The following is an 18,799-nucleotide window of genomic DNA, read 5'->3' as shown; positions in this document are numbered from 1 at the left end:
ATGTGCCAGAAAGAAAAACAAATATGGACTGGTATATCAAGCTATTGGATTTTTTTTTTAATTCTCAAATAGTGATGTCTTAAAAATCTTATATGGGTCAGGCTCTAACTGTAACCCATGACCTGCTTAGTGGATGCAAACAAACAAAAATACTGCAATAAGATATGAAGCAATACTTATACAAAACTGACAACAATATTGTATTATAATACAATATTGTACTAACAATACAATACTGTTCCTGCAGTTGGTGTCTTCAAGAACATACTTTCATGTGATGACACACACATGCAAAGATTTGTACGGTTAAAAAAAACAAACAAACAAAACGTGGCCAGTTTACCCTTCTTAGTGCCCCTCAGATACAGTGCTGTTTGTGTCTGACAACCAGTAGTATATAGCTGTCATGATTATATAGCTGACACCAGCCACCATAACATATTTGATAATACTTTTTTAAAGAAAACTTCAAAAACTTATTTTTGGTGAGCTTCAAGTGATAATATATCATATATATCATATGATATGTTATCACTTGTTGACAGCACTGCAAACCCTTAGCCTTCTCTCAGTGAGCTTCATGATGCAGTCACCTGAGTTGGATTTCACTTCACAGGTGTGCCTTCTCTGGGTTCATTTGTGGGATTTCTTGCCTTCTTAATGGGGTTGGGATCATCAGTTGTGTTGTGTTGGTACATAGCCCTATTTCACAACTGTTAACATTCATGTTATGGCAAGAACCAATCAAAAAGATATAATATAATCCATTTAATATAATGTTTTACTTTGTAATTATGTAACCAAATTACACTGAATTCTTCTTTCTTTCTTTTTTTCTTTTTTACATGTAATCAAATTACTTTAAATCATCATTTTGGGTATCTTGAGTGCAGTACTTCTGGGATGTATACTGAGTTCTCTGTGTGCTAAGAAGCTCAATCAAATACCTGTTATGTGTACTGCAGTGAGCCAGATCCCTACGTACTGAGACTCAAACTGCATACAAAGTACAACATTCACACTTGCAAAAATACACTAAGTGTCACTGACAGGACTTTTGGTACTCACTGTTAATTCCTACTAGAATTCTCAAGGGAGTCATGGTAACTGTTCACCAAGCCTTTCTTCTTTTTTTTTTAAATAATCACTGACTGAACAAAACCTGTATTTTTCAGTTTGTACTTAAGAAAAATAATAATATATTTTTTAAAAAGGGCAGTGAAAGATTTTTAAGATCTTTCAGGTTCATTGTCCCATGCTTTAAACATGAGTCCTGACACTCCTTAGAACCATAATCCGTGTGGTCATGCATTACTGTCAGTGAGGAGTTTTTCTCCTCCTGACCAGTTCATTGAAATTCCCTGCATGTCTGTAAGGCTTTTTCATGCTTCAGGTCTTGACATACAGTAGGAGTGGTTCTTTACAAGGTTTATGGAGTTTTGTAGTCAGACTACACAGCAAGGTCAAACTGTCTTTTTTCCTCTCTTGCTGGATATGTTTGCATATTAAATGTAGCATAGTTTAACAAGTATTTCAAAGACTTTTTACTCCATAAAATGAATAATTACAATTGTTGTGAAATCTGGTTCCCATGAATATTGTGCACATCTTTCTGTTTCTAGACAGTTGAGTGTCCTTTCTTCTTGTAATCTACCATATTTACCTTTGAAAGGTTTCAATATTTTTAACAGTTAACAATAAGTGCAACAAATACTGCAGAGTGGGATGATGGCAAAATATATATCCACCTCATAAACAAGAGCCTAAAACCACAACTATGAACTGGATTTGCCATGTTGCAGAACTGAATAGTATAGGGGAAAGAATGGTGCATTATATATTTACTCCAACACAATCGAGCCATATTTACTGATCTTCATGCTATGACTCATTTCAACGTGATTTTTCCAGCATGAATTATGGACCAGGAGTCATATTTCAGCAGAGTTTGCTGATTCATTCGCCACATTGAGCTTTCTGCTTCCAAACAGTGCTGTGCACTATCTACATTAAAATGTTCCTTCACTTGTACAGTGTGCCTTAAGTATAAACCCACAAAACCTGATTGTGTCACCAGGCAACAGAAATCTGTGGATACAATAACCCTGTTTAATTTGCCCTTGCTGAAGCGGCATTATTGTAATTTGGATAGTTTGGACTGGAGTGCAGCTTTTGTTTATATACTTTTTATGAAGTTAACAAGGTTTGGGAAATATATTTGAGACGATTATGAGAATGGTTTCTTATGAAACATAGTTCACTGTATTAATGTATTTCTAATGTATTTAATCCTGATGGTATTTTGTCAGTTTTTAAAATCTTTTTTATGTTGTATTTAGACAGATAAAAATAGGGCCCCAGTAAGAGAGCAGCCAGAAATCCTTTTTATATAGGCAGAAAACTGCTGACTTTATCCAGAGTTTCCATAGTATTTGATTGGGCACATCATAATTTATCAATCTCATATATTCCTAAAGCACATTTTCTCTCCTTTCACTTCCTGGCCCTGATTTAGCCTATACGGTAGAATTTCCGGCCAAAACAAGTTTACAACATGAACTTCACCCAGATTAACAATTTCGGAGTTTATTGAGAGCATTTAAATGCAACATGTTACGTCGTTGACGAGTTTGACGAATCGCACAGGAGCCGGGACGCCTCCCACCCTCAGTGTTGAGCGGAGCCGCTAGAGTGGAGAAACACATAGCGGAGTCCGGTCCATCTCTACCGCAGCTAGCTAACCCCGCAGCAAGGCCACTGCGGGAAGATGGCGACGGAAAAAGTGAAGCATGAAGGAAGAGTTAAAATTGGACATTACATTCTCGGAGACACTCTCGGAGTGGGGACGTTTGGGAAGGTTAAAGGTATGTGTAACTGTCTCAGGCGTTTGTGCATCCTGCCAGCTGCGAGACGGTGGGAGAGGGAGCTTTTAGCTTAGCTGCTAAGCTAGCATACTAGGAAAGCTAACTTGTCGCAGTGCTGGGGAGGCAACACACTTGTTGTCGCGTTATTTTCTGAACTTTTTGTGTGTGTGACAAAACGCAGGTTTTAGAGCATGTCGTTGTAGTTTCTAAGATAAAGAAGACACTGCAAGTTTTATGAAACTGGGCTGTAGCTGGTCACATAGTTTGCCATTTAGCGTCGGTTGCGTTGCGTGCTAGCGAGCGAAGCGCTTGTTGAGACATACACCGGGAAGTCAGCCCTCGTCATTGATGTTGCCGCAAGCAAGAGTACATTTTAATCGGTAAAGTACGGTTTCCTCTCTCTTGCCTTTAAACCCAACTCTGCGCTACATTTATTCACAACTTCTTTCCCCACGAGTCGTATTTGTTGCCTGTTTCAAGCATTCAATGTTATTTCTGAAATTTCGATGGAAAGAGTTGGACAAACTCTGCTGAATCTACGCCCACTTTGTCAGTGCACAGGGCTGAACGCTTAGAAGCTTAAGTCAATATACAACTTGAGTTGTATCAACACGCAATGGACTAAAAACCTGTTTTATTTCTTAAAAGTAATCGTATCTGTGCGTTTTGTTTACCTTACAGGCTGTTCTGTTCAGTAGAAACACTGAAACCACAATATATATCGAAATGGAGTGGAACCACCGCAAGCTGTGTGATCGGTTAATTCCCAATGAGTCACCTCCCAGCTCTCAGCTATTTGTTGATGTTGAGGTAGAGTTGGTGCTGTGTGATTATGGTCTTGATTACTACCGACACAGCTGGTAAATCAAAACCAGCTGTTTGCTAACTCCCATGGGCAAATGCGCTGTCTTCCCACCATCCATTGAGATGCTATCTTTTTGTATCTTGTGCGGCTTTTTACCGCTTTCAGTTACGAGGACTCTGTATTTGACCTATTTGCTCATGTATTGACTGTGTATCCCCACTCATCTTTACAGATCATTTAGCATGTGCTAGGATTTTTTTCTTTGTTTTTTTTAAAATATAACTTTCAGCTGGAGACTTTATAAAGTAGAGATGTGGCGTTCAAAGACTCTTGAATTTACATATTTGAGAGAATGCTGAAACAGCAGATAGAAGTAAAATTTGCAAACTTGTTAGAGGTTTTGGTTAGCTTTGACTGATGTTTAGTAAGTATGTGCCCTAATGTTGCTGGAAGTTGTTTCAACATTGTGCGTGGCAAGATTTGCTTCTAGAAGGACTTTTGTTTCAGCATTAGATTTATCACACTCAGTAGGCAGCCAGTTTCAGCAAAAAACAAGAGAACTGTTTTACAGTCTTTCCATAATACCAAATGACAAAGCTATGCTTTGATATGCTTGAGTGATTGAATATGGTTGACTGAAAACAAAATACTTTTTTTCCCTTTCTTCCATTTTTTTTCTTTAATTTGAATGTTTTTATTTTTTTATATTCTTAAAATTGTGATAGGAGGTGGTGATTTAGATCTCCCATTCCTCACACTGACTTCAGGATATTGGTCCTATTGCTGCTGTCCTTCATCCACCATGCTGCCTTCTGTTTCCAAAATAGGTTTCACCTCTAAGATTCGTAGCATGTCTGGTAACCTTTATCCTAATAGTGTAAACAACAAATTACACCTTTCCTTAAGTTGTGTGAAGATGCCTTGTTTTGCATAATACTTCACCATTCCCTATTTTATATGGCCTTGGTTGTAATAGAAATGCTCCATCCACTCTCTTTCTATCCTTCAGTGGGCCAACATGAGCTGACCAAGCATCAAGTGGCAGTGAAGATCTTGAACAGGCAGAAGATCCGCAGTTTGGACGTGGTGGGAAAGATTCGCCGGGAGATCCAGAACCTCAAGCTTTTCAGGCACCCTCACATAATTAAACTGTAAGTCCTAGATTACACCCTGCTCGCTGCTCCATAATCCCCTTGCCACCACATTAATGCCACCCACTGAGCTATTTTCAGGCCTTTATAGTGTTGTTTTAGAATGCATCCATCTAGGACAGTATCTGTCTGACTCAGTCCACTCTCTCTTCTGACCTCTCCCTATTGTGCAGTATTGACTGTTTCGTTATTCCCTCAGTTGGTCTTTCATTTTAACGTACAAAAGTGCACTGGCTTTGCCTTTGTTGTGGGTAGCTGTGTAGCTTGCTCTGCTGGTATTATTGTCAACATCTGGTAGGCTAAAACAGATAAGTGTGTCATTTCAAATGAGTAATTTTTTAACGTCATAGTCTGAGCTGACTGTGCCATAATGTTCTGGTGCTCTAAGCTAAACTTACTATTTGACAGTTGTCAGGGGACTTCCTGTTTGGTAAGGGAATGTTCACAGACTTGAGGCCACAGTTACAGGGTCATTAAACTGACTGGGGGGGGGGGGGGGTATAATTGCCTGAAATACTCGTTCCATGTTAAAAAATGTAAGCTATGTCTGTGTGTCTACGCATGAGAGACTGATTCCATCTTTGGCAGGGTGCACAGACCACTGGGGCAAAGTACATAACATTGTCTGTCTAGCGGGGATAATAACAGATCGAGTAATGTAACATAATACTGCTTCATTTTTATTGATGGGATGTTTTCTGCAATTGCAACACATCAGATTCACAGTTAGTGAACATCTCTAACATCTGCTGAGCTACAAACTGCATGGCAGACATTATTGCCTTTGGTTTTATCCAGCATGGTAGTGCGTATGTTGTGTGTGTATTGGATTTACAAAAGCTCTGAATGTTTTCTTAAAATATCTTAACACTGTCACATTGTCAATGCATTTTTTGTTGTTGTTGTTGTCTGTATTTAAAACTTGTAAAATCTGAGCTTTAGAGGCTGCACACAATGTGGTTTCTGGGACTTGCTATCAAGAATTTCTCCTGGTTTGATTCTACAGCTTGATAATGGTTATGTAAAACAGCAACAGATGTGGCTTATGTGCAAAGAGAGCTACACAGCATTTTAGTGCAAATAGATGCAGGTATGATGAATGCCACTAATGGACTGCAAGTATGCAGTGGAGTCTAACTCATAGCTCAGTCTGTTGTCTGTCTGGCAGCAGAAACATAAAAATGCTCAATTGTTTTTGTATTATATTATAATATTCAACATTTGCACAAAGTGCTGCTCTCATACACTTTTTTTTTCCAATACTGAGCACACCAATTTTCTTCCATGGCAACTAAGTTTCTTCCTGTTTGTGAGGAATTGTTTTTCTTTGTTACAGGAAACCAAAAATTAGATGTGTTAACAATCTCCTGTGGGTTGAACTGAGCTGCTGGTTGATTAAATTACTTTGTTAAAATTAATCATAAATGGGCTAAAATAGACCATTGGCAAAGTAACATTAAAACTAAAAATTTGAGTCAGCTGTCCAAAACTAAGCACATATTCCGATTATTCTTTGTAATAATTATTAAATGGTAACAGACATGTCTAAATGTTTTCTTGTATAATACCTTCCAACTCCTAATAACCCACATGACTTGTGTTTTGACTGTAGGTATCAGGTTATCAGCACCCCTACAGATATCTTCATGGTGATGGAGTATGTCTCAGGGGGAGAGCTCTTTGACTACATCTGCAAAAATGGAAAGGTACTTTAGGACTGGAAACTTGTATATTGATTCCAAACTTCTTTAACCCTTTCAATCATTTCATGTTGCACAGATGTTGTGTAGTTTATCATTAGTGAGATAAAGATAACGCAGATAAGTATCATACACTTGTCATCATCAGACTACAGTGGAGATAAAGTAATCTTTGAACTTTGTAAACTGTGAAGGCTGAAAAAGATATTCAAAACACAACATGAGGTGCTGCTTAGTCATCAGTGATGTTCTGACTGAGGAAGGAAAGATCACACCTAATGAATAATTTCTGCTTTGACAGTTGGATGAAAAGGAGAGTCGACGACTGTTCCAGCAGATCATTTCAGCAGTAGACTACTGCCACAGACACATGGTGGTACATCGAGACCTTAAGCCAGAAAATGTGCTGCTTGATGCGCATATGAATGCTAAGATTGCAGACTTTGGTGAGTAGTTCTTGGACTTGAATCGAGAAGTCTCAGCAGGAACCACTGTTTTAGTTTGTTAATTATACACACATTAGTAATAGTAATTAGGGCTGTTCGATATAAGAATATATATCGGATGACGATATAAAAACGGCTATCGTTTAATTTTACGCTATCGTTTGTTTCGTGGTGTCGCAAAATAAACTGTTTACGGCAATATTTTTTTTTCATCGTTTTGATGGTCACTGTAGTGGCTATATTAATTTCTTAAAGTTCTCTCTTTCTCTTATATTCAATATAACTACACTACGGACGGACAAGCGCCTGTATTTATGCGTTGTCTTTAGCAACAATGACGGTAAAACCACAAACTTTTCACAATAAAGCTCAAGATCCTGTTGAGACTTTTCAAAATAAACTGAATCACGTGAAAGAGTATGCAGAGTATTTTCGGATGAGAAGCAAAAAAGAGCCGTCAGTAGAGCAGGGCGATATGACCAAAAATATTTATCACGATATACATTTGAAAATTTGCAATAACGATATAACTGACGATATAATTGACACCAGACAAAATACTTTACAACTCCTCAACTTTATTAGTGCAAAAAAACCCCAAAAAACATCAATGTATTTTCTCTTAAACAAGCAGCTGTTTTTTGTTTTGTTTTTTAAATGCGCATTAAAGTTATATAAAAATTTAACAGTGCAAATGCAAATTCCTTTCTGACAGTTTAACCAAAAGGCATTTCCAGTGGAAACTGGCCGGCATAACCGTATATAATATCCACAAAACTAAAAAAAGAGGTTATACACCACAGTACGGTAATATTATGTTGAAGCACAGTACGTATCACTCCGCGAGGCTCCTGCCTACGATAGCCATAATGCTCCAACAATCCATCAAGCGGTGCGGCTTCGTAGCTTAGCAAAGTTGTACTAAAGCATTTGACAGATTTTTCCAGCACAGTCTACCAAATAAAATCGTTTTGAGGTCAGTAAACACAACCAGAATTCATACATAAGGCACATGGGATTATAAGGGGCACTGTCGATTTTCAGAAAAATCAAAGGATTGATTTTAAGTGTGCCGTATTTTCCAAAACAACATGGTAATAACGACGGCCCGCTAGCATGCGCTACCAAAAATAGTCCTTTGTTGTGTATCTGACGGACGAAAGCTAAACCAGTTCCACACCACTGAAGTTGCAGCATTTTTACAAACCAGTTCTGGTTCATCTATTTCATTTAACGATCCGCTTTCGCTCTTCTCATTCTGCGTCGCCGCTATGTGCGTATGTAAACAAAGGCACTGCGCATGTGCGTTTTACCCATATTCTATCGCGATATTTCATTTTCCTATCGTTGCCCAACATTATACCGGTATTATCGTGAACGGTATGATATAGCCCAGCTCTAGCCGTCAGATGCTAAAAAGTAAACCTTAGACTCAAACGTTAGAACAGGCTTTTCCCTGCACCACGCCGTGTAATAAATACTCACAAAAAAAACGGCAGCCGTTACAACTTATGTCTAAAAAATGTATCGTTTCATGCATTGGTTAAAACACTCGACTCCAGCTACATGACGCTCAGTTGGAAACACTTCACGCAAGTCGAGCTGCCCGAGATTCACAGAATTTACAAAAAGAATTTACATTTTTGTGATTTTTATATCGTTTCGGACGATAATGTCTTATATCGGGATATGAGATTTTGTGTCATATCGCACAGCCCTAATAGTAATGATAATGTTTAGAGCACTTTCATAAAAAGTCCTTTCCAAAGCCAAGAATAAACAAAGCTAAAAGCAAACACAGTAATAAATAATTAAAACACCATAATCCATAACTGAAGCATAAATAAACAAAAAGACAATAATACCCCAAGAACTACATACAATAGAAAACAGGTGTCAGTTGAACTTGACAGTCTAATGTCAGACAGAAGGCTTTTCCATAATGTTAGGGCATGATATAAAAATATGTTGTTTTCTTAACCTTTGGGACCTTCAGGACACCACTCCCCTGAGAGTGTAGGGGACCTATAGGTACATATGGTCTCACGAGATCACTCGGGTAGCTTGGTGCTCTGCTAGTTAATATTTTATAAGACTGCAGCAGTACAAAATCCATGGTGCTGCAATATGAACCAACTGCAGACCTCTAAAGATTTTCTTGGGCAAACCTCACAGTAAAGCATTGCTATGATGCAAGATGTCACAAAGACATGAACTAGAACCTTGGCGTCCTTGAGCGCCATCATATGTCTGATTGTAGCCATTTTTCTCACCAAATTAAAAGGCAAATTAAAGGCTCTGATCAAAAAACAACAAGATTCTTACCAAATCCTCAGTGGATCACACAGTCATCAAAACACAAAGACAACTGGTCATACTTATGACTCACTCTTGCCATTCCAGTCACTGACATCTCAGTTTTAGCTGAGTTTAACCCACTGGTGCTGCATATTATTGAAAATAAAAGTGGGCCAGGGACTGACCCTTGTAATCAGATCAATCAGATCAGAAACTTTATTGTCATTATCACAGGTACAATGAAATTAAGAATGTTCCCCGATCATTGCATGTAGACTTCATACTTAATAGTGCACGACACAGAAAATAATTTAAAGCATATATTGAGATCTTTCTGGAAAGTATGGTCTCAACTGTTGACACACCTGAGATGACATAGTGTTTCATAAGCCTGTTCTTAAGTATTTTGTGGTCCACTGTTTCAACCACAGCGCTAAGGTCTAATAACAAGAGAACAGAGATTGAGTCAGTCCAACACAAGTAACAGATCATTTACCACCGTTAAAAATGCCGATTCTGTAGAGTCGTTAACTTGAAAGGCAGACAAATCATATATTAACTAGTATTTCACAACTTGATTACAAGTTACTTTCTCAAAAGATTTTTACAAAACCTCCAGATTTGAAACAGAATTTCAAAAAATTGTCCTCCAAATCTGACTACATTTGGTATTTTGATGGGTTTTTAGTGTGAGCTTTTACCACATAGGTTCATAATCCATGAGCAGATTCCAGGGTTGTTTAGTGCGAGCATGAAAACACATTCTAATAACAGTTTGTTATTTCAACGATCAATCATTTCTGGCAGTAGTGTGCCAGAAACATAAAATATGTTTCAGAAAATCCTTCATACATTCCTTAAATTTGGCTAAGCAAATATACAGAACTACATTCAAGACTTTGATAATATTAAACTATTCTAGTGTGCATTGGTTGTTATTTAACCTGCAGTTATTCCAAATTATTTTGAATCTTTAGTAAAGTATTTTTGTCACTCTTCTGTTAATTCATGAATCATGTTCACCATTGCTACCAGTGAAAAAGACATTGTCTCCTTGCTGAGAGGATGAACTGCAGTAAGTGGAGAATCTTAAAAAAATGGTACAGCTAATTATAAAGCAGCTTTTTTGGGGGGCCGACAGAAAACGAAACATTACTGCTTTAGTATTTTTCACGTTAGTTATATACTTAATAAAGCACTTTAAGCTAAAACCAAACTAGAATAGTTTGAAACTGCATTAAAAACATTAAATGTTTATGTGAGGTAAATAATTGAAGTTGTTGTGTTTTGAAAAGTGTGCATATTATATAATAGTTAAAATCTTTTGCAGGTTTGTCAAACATGATGTCAGATGGAGAGTTCCTCAGAACAAGTTGTGGTTCTCCAAACTATGCTGCTCCTGAGGTCATCTCAGGAAGGTAATGGCTTATTTTAAATTCTGTTTGGTTTTTTCTTTTCTTCTAATGATACTTTACTTACATTTCGAAGTGAGACAGAAACACAACTCAAAAACACAGCCTAGTTAAAAATAGATTTTGTGATTCTTTCTTTTTACGCCTCCTCAGGTTATATGCTGGACCAGAGGTGGATATTTGGAGTAGTGGGGTGATTCTCTACGCCTTGTTGTGTGGAACACTTCCCTTTGATGATGATCATGTGCCAACACTTTTTAAGAAGATCTGTGATGGGATCTTCTTCACCCCACAGTATCTGAACCCTGCAGTAATAAGCTTACTGAAACACATGTTGCAGGTGGACCCGATGAAAAGAGCCACCATCAAAGAGATCCGGTAAGCCTGGCGGAGTATTTACAAAGTCAAAAATCCTATAGGCTTTGTTTTGTTTTTGTTTGTTTTTGGTTGTCTAGATTGTAAATCACATTATTTCATGATGGCAAGGGACTGTCTGCGTAGAAAATTAGTTCTGTTGGTGCTGTTTGCATTCATGATCTTTTAACTACCAAAATGATTCTTCGCCACAGAGAGGACGAGTGGTTCAAAAAAGATCTGCCAAAGTACTTGTTCCCTGAGGACCCCTCCTACAGCAACAACATGATCGACGACGAGGCCCTGAAGGAGGTTTGCGAGAAGTTTGAGTGCACAGAGGAGGAGGTCCTTGCCTGCATATACAGTCGCAACCATCAGGATCCATTGGCTGTTGCCTACCATCTCATCATTGACAATCGTCGCATCATGAGCGAAGCCAAGGATTTCTACTTGGCATCTAGCCCTCCTGACTCTTTTCTAGATGACCAACACCTGACTTCATCAGGTGCAGCGATAGTGAAGCCTCACCCTGAGCGTGTACCTTTTCTCGTGGCGGAGACTCCTCCCAGGAGTATCCGTCACACACTGGATGAACTGAACCCTCAGAAGTCCAAGCACCAGGGTGTTAGGAGAGCCAAGTGGCACCTGGGTATACGCAGTCAAAGTAGACCAAATGATATCATGACCGAGGTGTGCCGTGCAATGAAACAGCTGGACTATGAGTGGAAGGTAAGGAAGAAGAGGGACAAGATATAGGAGGAAAGGCTTAATATTTACAATTTTAAAAAAAATGTAGTAAAATGTAATCTCACAGTTAGTTATTGAAGTTGGATTGTATTAAAAGTTTAATAAGCTCCAGGTGTACTTTTTAAAGCATCACAAAGACACATTATCCTTCCTTTCAATAATTTTCTAGGTTGTGAATCCATACTATCTGCGTGTGAGAAGGAAGAATCCTGTTACTGGGATGCTTGCCAAGATGAGCCTTCAACTGTACACAGTGGACAGCAGAACCTACCTCCTTGACTTCCGTAGCATAGATGGTAAGTTTCACCTTCACTAGTCTGTAGCAGTAGGTGAGGAAACAGTCTGCATTTAGATCACCACTCATTTGCATAAGCACCCGGCAGGATACACTGATAAGGTTACATAGCTAACCTGTGTATGGCTCAAATATTAGAGAATAAAACACATGAAAGATCATACACGAGGCCGTTATTTGTGATGATTCAAAGTGCACCATTAAATCTGTGTCATAGCCTGACCCGCACATTCCCAGAAATGTAACTACATATGACGCAGATGTCAATATCTGTTTATTGATTAGCACATGGATTATACCACAGGGAAACAAGATGTAATAGAATGTAATTACAGGCTAATATTCTGCCAGTGTAGATGCCTTTGTGTCTCATTTTATTACCTCTGGCGATACGTGCATAAACTCAAGGTCAGTTGTGAATTCCCCTTATCTTCCTGTGTTTCAATAAAAGTAACTGTTGTTCGAGATTTATTAGTTCCATGAACTGCTCGGTTTCAATTATGATGGCAGACACACCAGCAATGTTCCCTCTAATTTTTCACGTGTCTGAGCGAACACACAAACTCCCTGAGCGATCCCTTGGACCACTGTGAGCGACAGCAGATGTGTTTTTTTTTTTTTTTTTTTTTTTTTTTTTTTTTTTTTTTTTTTTTATAAAGCTCTGACTTATGAGTATGAATCTGTGGTCTGGGAGAGAGTCCTGTAACTCTCTGCCTGCAAAATATAGTATATAATGACCAATGTTGGGCAATTAATTATATAGTTCTTCAAAAAAATGACTGAGTTATGCAAACAACAACGTTTTTTGTAGCTTTTTTTTTTTTTTTTTTTTAATGCAGCCAAGGCGTTTTTTTAAAAGAAACATTTCAAACTATTGACAGAACAATCAGCTGTTCTGCATCAAATCTGATGCCACACAAATTATTTGTGCCACTCGAAAAAATAATTTCTGTCCACTATGAGATAAAGGAGAACAACAGCCTGATACCTGCAGAGACCTTGCCAGCAGTGCGCAATTGCGCACGTGCGCAGCTTAGAGGGAACATTGCACACCAGCATACAAATGCAAACATGAGGAAATGAGGAAATTGTGTTAAAGGGCAGTAATAACACATCAGTGTTTGGGCATTATTTGACTCATGAAGCTCAATGGCAGCAGTACAGCATGTGTTGTAATTTACCGATGGATCAAGTTTTGATTGCTTGTATTGTAATATATTTAATTTTTAAAACTAGTCTCATACAACTTACACTCAGTTTTGCAACATTTGACCAGTTAACCTAGATCTTCAGGTAAGCCCTTTACTCAGTTCTCTGTATCTTCGGTGTTTATCTGGATTTTGTCCTCTAGTATGCTGCCTCAGTGTGGAATTTATAAATGATTAACTCATGGATGATGGTTTGGGAAGTCTGTGTAGGTGTTTGGCATTACCTCAAAGGAAAACATGAGATTGAAGAGCTGTTGTGTGCTTCTGATACATCACAGGCTTTCCATTTAAAGTATGTGAAGCTTTGGCTTTGGGCTACAGCAAAGTCCATCATTAAGCTTGTGTTTATCTGAACTTATACCTGATGACTCAGAAATATAGAAAATATTATGCTGATTGTTAACATTTGTCTATAACTACACATAATTAATCGCATGGATTTATAGCTTAGCTTAATTTAGGTTTTAAACTATTTGCGTGATAGTTTAGCAGCATTTCTTAAATTAATCATTTACCTGCAGTAATATTTGTTGCAGGTCTTAACAAAATTATCTGGGAACTAAGTTTGAGAGACTGCAAACATATTAATACATATTAAATGGTTTGATCAAGCAAGATTCGGCATTGTTAAATGTCCATCTGGTGGACAACATGGAGGACTATGAGAGAAGTTGTAAAAAGTATAAGCCATCAGCAGCTGTATCAGTGCAACAGTCCTGCCTCCTGTTGGGAACCTGGGTGCTAATGCTGTTAGCAAGTTCATAATAGGACTGCTGTAGCAGCAGCAGTTCAGGCACAACCAAATTGGGCACAAATCGGGCACCAGATCAGGAAAGTTGGATGCATCCTCTGACACTGCATGGGAAGGAAAGGGATGTGTGAATGTGGATTACAAGAAAGATTTTCACCTATATATACAGCACTTGCCTCATTTCTTTATATTTTGCTTCCAAGCAGCGAGAGCTTTTTTGTGTAAGGGGTCTTGAGCAATAGTTCTCCAGGATTTCTGAGGGTTTTTCTTTGGACATTGGCTACTTTTTTACTCATTTGAAGTCCAATCCCTCTGTCTTAGGCTACGTCCACACGTACACGGGTATTTTTGAAAACTGAGATTTACCGTTTTCGTTTTCAAAAATAATCCCGTCCACACATAAAGGCAGAAATGAAGGAAAACGCTGCTATGAACATGCCAAAGCAGCAGGTGGCGCTAGATTCCTAACCGTGCAGAAATGTTGGCCAATCAGAAGTCTAGAAGTAAACAAAGCTGGGGCATAGAAGCAGAACCGAGTCGTATGTGTGGAGGGACAGTAACTGTGTGTATATGTAAGCATTTAAACACTGCAGAGAGTACAATTAACAGTATTGTAGAAATTCATTTCACCGAAACAATAACGTGGCGCAAAAATATCCACCCTGGCCGGAGTTTTTAAAAAATCTCAGTTTTCAGTGACCAAAAACGCCGTTTACGTGTGGACGAAAGGTGCAAACGCATAGAAAAATCTGCGTTTTCAAAAATACGTGTGGACGTAGCCTTAACATTTTGTTTGTTAAGCCATTTAACACTAACCTGTGACTCATTCAATCACAGAAAAGGGACCGAGCTCAAGAGATAAACAAATAGTTCCAGCTATTTTTCCTGGCAAATTATAAAGAAATGAGGGCTGGCTCAAGACCTTGACTGTTTGACACCTCCTGTCACTGCAAGTGTGTGTCTAACACCCCAGATTATAATAATTTGACCAAGCAAAGTGGACATTGGGACTGCAGTAATCTCATAAATATATCACGGTCAGCAGTATTTTGATCGAGAAAATTAAAATACAGTTGTATGCAGTCTGTTTCCAGCATTAAAACTGGTACTAACAAAATGCATAACCACATTCATAGGAGGCAGGTCATGCACCGGCAAATATAGCTGCATTTAGAATATGTTCATTTTAGAAAGCCGAATAGCTTATATTAAAATTTGTTTACTGGTCAACCCCTCATGAACCAAAGGCTTTTTATCTCAGTAAATGGTGGCTAAGAAGAAGTCAGTGAACAGAGATGTATGTGGGTGTTAGAGCCATGGACTGTGTAGCCACAGCTGCTTTGAGAGGAAATGGTGAACGCTGCTTTGGCTTGTGCATATTTCATGAACTGAACCCAAAATTGTTCAAACTCTGGGTGTCAGGATGATCTGGGTGTCCGCAGTGCAATATCTATATTACAGTTTATTAGGTTAAAAGGAAGAAAATAATCTTTATTTTTGACTACAAAAATCTTACACTTTATCCCTAACCTAAACAATCGACTAAGTATAAACTAGTGATTAATTTCACTGTTTACAGCAGTGTCTCTGTGGCAGGAATTGAATTGAGTATTTTCCAAGACTTGTAGATACCCTAGTGATACCCATTGAACTTCTTGTGTTTGAAAATCAGTTTGTCTTATTGTTCAGATGATATGTTGGAGACAAAATCTGGAAGTGCTACCCCTCTGCGCTCTGGCTCTGTGGGCAACTACCGGACCGCTATTAAGAACGATGTAGATGGAGCAGAACTTCCAGGTACACCTAGTACCGTGCACCCCACCAAGACTGGAGAAGGCTCTTTGACGTCATCGTTGACCTCATCCATCGATTCCACAGGAGGCGGGGACAATGCATCTGTCCCTCGACCAGGAAGCCACACCATCGAGTTCTTTGAGATGTGTGCAAATCTTATTAAACTACTTGCACGATAGCTCGCAAAACAATCGCTAGCCTTTTTCTCCCTCTGAGTGTCTTTATAGCAATAAGCATGCAACTGAATCGTGGCTCAGTTCATCCCGGCTGAGGATGAAGTGATTGTTCCATGGCACTGATGCAGGTTGGTGTTCCCTAAGCTGAAGGGATGTATACTGAGCTGACTGGGGATGCAAAGGGTTACTGGGGGAAAGACAAATGACTAGCTGATTAATTAGCTAGGACAGAACATTTAGGAACGAGGGTTTTACAATTTCCTGAACAACTTAATAGCAAGCGTCTACATCCAAACTACACATATGCGCAAGTGATTACACTGAATTTTCTGTACTGTAGTCGGGTGAGCACTGCTTTTCAGTACAGAGAGCAAAATCACATTCTTACCTGTACAAAAGGAAGCCACACATGGAGGTTGGGGATTTGGGTGGCAGTCACGGGATGCAGGAAGCACTTTTGCACAAGTTTCTTTTATTTCCTGCTGCTGTTGTTTTTTTTGTTTTGTTTTTTTTGGGGGGTTTTTTTTTGGTTCTTTTCAGTAGGGATCTGAGAATTGGTGCACATGTTCCGAAGCGTTATATATAACTAGGGTGGGCAAACCCATCACATTCATTGGAGTCTGAAGAAGTTCTGTGACTCCTGTATTTCTGTCTTGCGTCAGGGACTAAAGAATGCGTTCATCAAATTTATGTTGGGTTATTATTATTATTATTTTTTAATTCTTTTTAAGAAATTGTCAGACTAAATTTCATGGTTTTGTCCTGTTGTAAAAATGTGTTTTTGAATTTGTCTGTCGCCACCTTTTTATATATAAAGACGTAAACATATTTATCAGTGCATTAAGTAGGTGGAGTGTTGGTTGTAAAGGAAATTGATTTTTTCTTTCTTTCTTTCTTTCTTGCAATAAGATCTATTGCTGGATGATATATATATTATATCATTTTTTTTTTATAAACAGTCTGGCTTGTAATCATAATGAATTTTATTTCATTCAATCAGTTATTCTGATACACGATTGTCTTTGTATTTAACTTTAGACAGCTTTTTGCCACGACAGTCAAAATCTAGAACTATAACTTTCCATGTCGCATTAGAATGACAAGTTGATTTTTACTTATTTTCTCTTATTTCTTTAGTGTTTTTGTTTTAGATTAATGAATACGATTTCAGTATGATTACTAAGTGAAATGCCTTTTGCCTACATTTGTTTTGTAAATGCCATCACACATGAATAGGCCTCAGGGCTCAGTGAGTAGTAGCAATTACATGCAGCGCGTGGACAATGTCTGTTGGTAAGTGAATACATCCACAATGTCATTTTTGGACATGTTTTAATTTCCTGTACATTCCCTTGAAGTTTGACCTTGTTAAAGGTTTTATGTTTTTAAACCTGAAACAGACTTATGAGCTTTGAATGACATAGATCGGGGAGGTAGATCGCACTTCTGGTAACTTGCAGGCTCACAAAGTAGAGTTGGATATGTCTTTGATTATAAGTGTGATGTATCTCATTATCCATTGCCTCTCCGTGGTCTTAAAGTTTTAAGTTATGCCTGTTTGGCTGCCTTATCATTATCAGTACTGTTTATCAGTTTTATGTCAGTAAAAGTTGGAAATTGTGCCGGTCAGAATTCTTGGTGCTGTTTTTGCGGTTTTGAGGATTAAAATAATCTAATTACACTTTCTTTATGGTTGGTTTATTCATTTTTCTAGGTGCTTTGCATTACCAAAAAGGGAAAAAATTCTAACTGCAAAAACCTAAAAGATCTGATTGTCATCTTTTTATAGACATCAGTAACTACTGCCATCTTTAAAACAATGTCAACAGGATCAAGTTAAATCAAACTTTTAAGATAATTTGGGGGTGGTTCTTATTTGAATTAAAGTATTTGTATGCCCTTGCTGTAAAGTCAGAATCTTATTATCTGACATGTTTATTAGCAAATGTCAGCAATCTGAACTATCTGTTGTATGAGCATTTTACTTTTCAGAGATAATTCAGGAGTGACGATAATTGTGACCAACTTGCATCTTTTGTTCATATCCACATTTGACCTTCATGTCTCACAGACAAAATATATGGATCATGGTAAAGGCACAAACACTATGGTGGGGTTTTGTTTTTGTTTTGTTTTTTTGGGGGGGAGGAGGAGTTGCAACCTCTGGTTATAAACTGCTTTTCATGGCTTGCTTGATACATTTTGAAAGAATGTGTGCAAAAAAGTTCTCTTTTCTTTTTGCCTCTGATGGAGTATTGTCCTAGTGGTCTGAGTTCAGCATCCGCTTCATCTGCTTCAAAGAATAATTGTTCTGTTTTTGTTTGGTGTGTAAGGGGACCCAACCAGACTGATCAGTGTAAATCTGAATGGACAGTATTGAATCATTTATATACACAACTGCATAATAAACTGCTAAAATGCACATTTATGTTTGACTTTTGTTTGTTTGTTTGTTTTTACCTGAAACATACTGTGAAGAATATATAGAATATTAAATCTACCACTACCATACTAAGCTTTTCTGTTTACAGCAATAGCATTGGACTTGTATTTTGGAATGTGATCGCAGGCATCGGTAATTTTATTAAAATTTCATATATTTGTCGTTTAAATTAAATCTATATTAACCGATTTTGATTTCACGTTGATTTTCGTGCGCTTTAAAAGATTTAAAACACGGTTCTTGTTTCTTTAAAAGACTGTAAACATTCTCACAACTTCCGGGTCATGCTGCATTCACGCGCATTCCACAGAATGGGAGGGGGGTTGGACCGGTTCAAGGCAAAGTTTAAAAAAAA

At 38.0% G+C, this 18,799-nt stretch overlaps 1 protein-coding gene across 1 annotated transcript; it reads left to right on the top strand.

Moving 5' to 3' along the window:
• The first annotated feature begins 2,611 nt into the window (after window positions 1-2,611).
• Window positions 2,612-18,423, top strand: prkaa1 (protein kinase, AMP-activated, alpha 1 catalytic subunit). Its single transcript, XM_086301213.1, has 9 exons — window positions 2,612-2,864; window positions 4,679-4,820; window positions 6,433-6,526; window positions 6,822-6,966; window positions 10,595-10,682; window positions 10,830-11,054; window positions 11,246-11,759; window positions 11,947-12,073; window positions 15,721-18,423. The coding sequence occupies exons 1-9, from the start codon at window positions 2,768-2,770 to the stop codon at window positions 16,002-16,004; spliced, it is 1,716 nt and encodes a 571-aa protein (XP_086157339.1). The 5' UTR covers window positions 2,612-2,767; the 3' UTR covers window positions 16,005-18,423.
• The last annotated feature ends 376 nt before the right edge of the window (window positions 18,424-18,799 follow it).

Source organism: Aulonocara sp. 'chitande type north' Nkhata Bay, linkage group LG7 (genome assembly GCF_057382095.1).
Source record: "Aulonocara sp. 'chitande type north' Nkhata Bay isolate Kocher_YH1m ecotype deep benthic linkage group LG7, A_spYH_male_GT1.1, whole genome shotgun sequence".
NCBI lineage: Eukaryota > Metazoa > Chordata > Actinopteri > Cichliformes > Cichlidae > Aulonocara > Aulonocara sp. 'chitande type north' Nkhata Bay.
The sequence above is the reverse complement of the archived record's forward strand: the minus strand, read 5'-3'. Positions and strand labels throughout refer to the sequence as shown.

What these genes read in the sequence shown, in the direction of transcription:
- prkaa1 (XM_086301213.1), top strand. Translation starts at nt 2,768, where the DNA reads ATGGCGACGGAAAAAGTGAAGCATGAAGGAAGAGTTAAAATTGGACAT. An exon ending in GACGTTTGGGAAGGTTAAAG is followed by an intron (nt 2,865 to 4,678) that starts GTATGTGTAACT and finishes TCTATCCTTCAG; the next exon opens with TGGGCCAACATGAGCTGACC. An exon ending in CCTGAGGTCATCTCAGGAAG is followed by an intron (nt 10,683 to 10,829) that starts GTAATGGCTTAT and finishes ACGCCTCCTCAG; the next exon opens with GTTATATGCTGGACCAGAGG.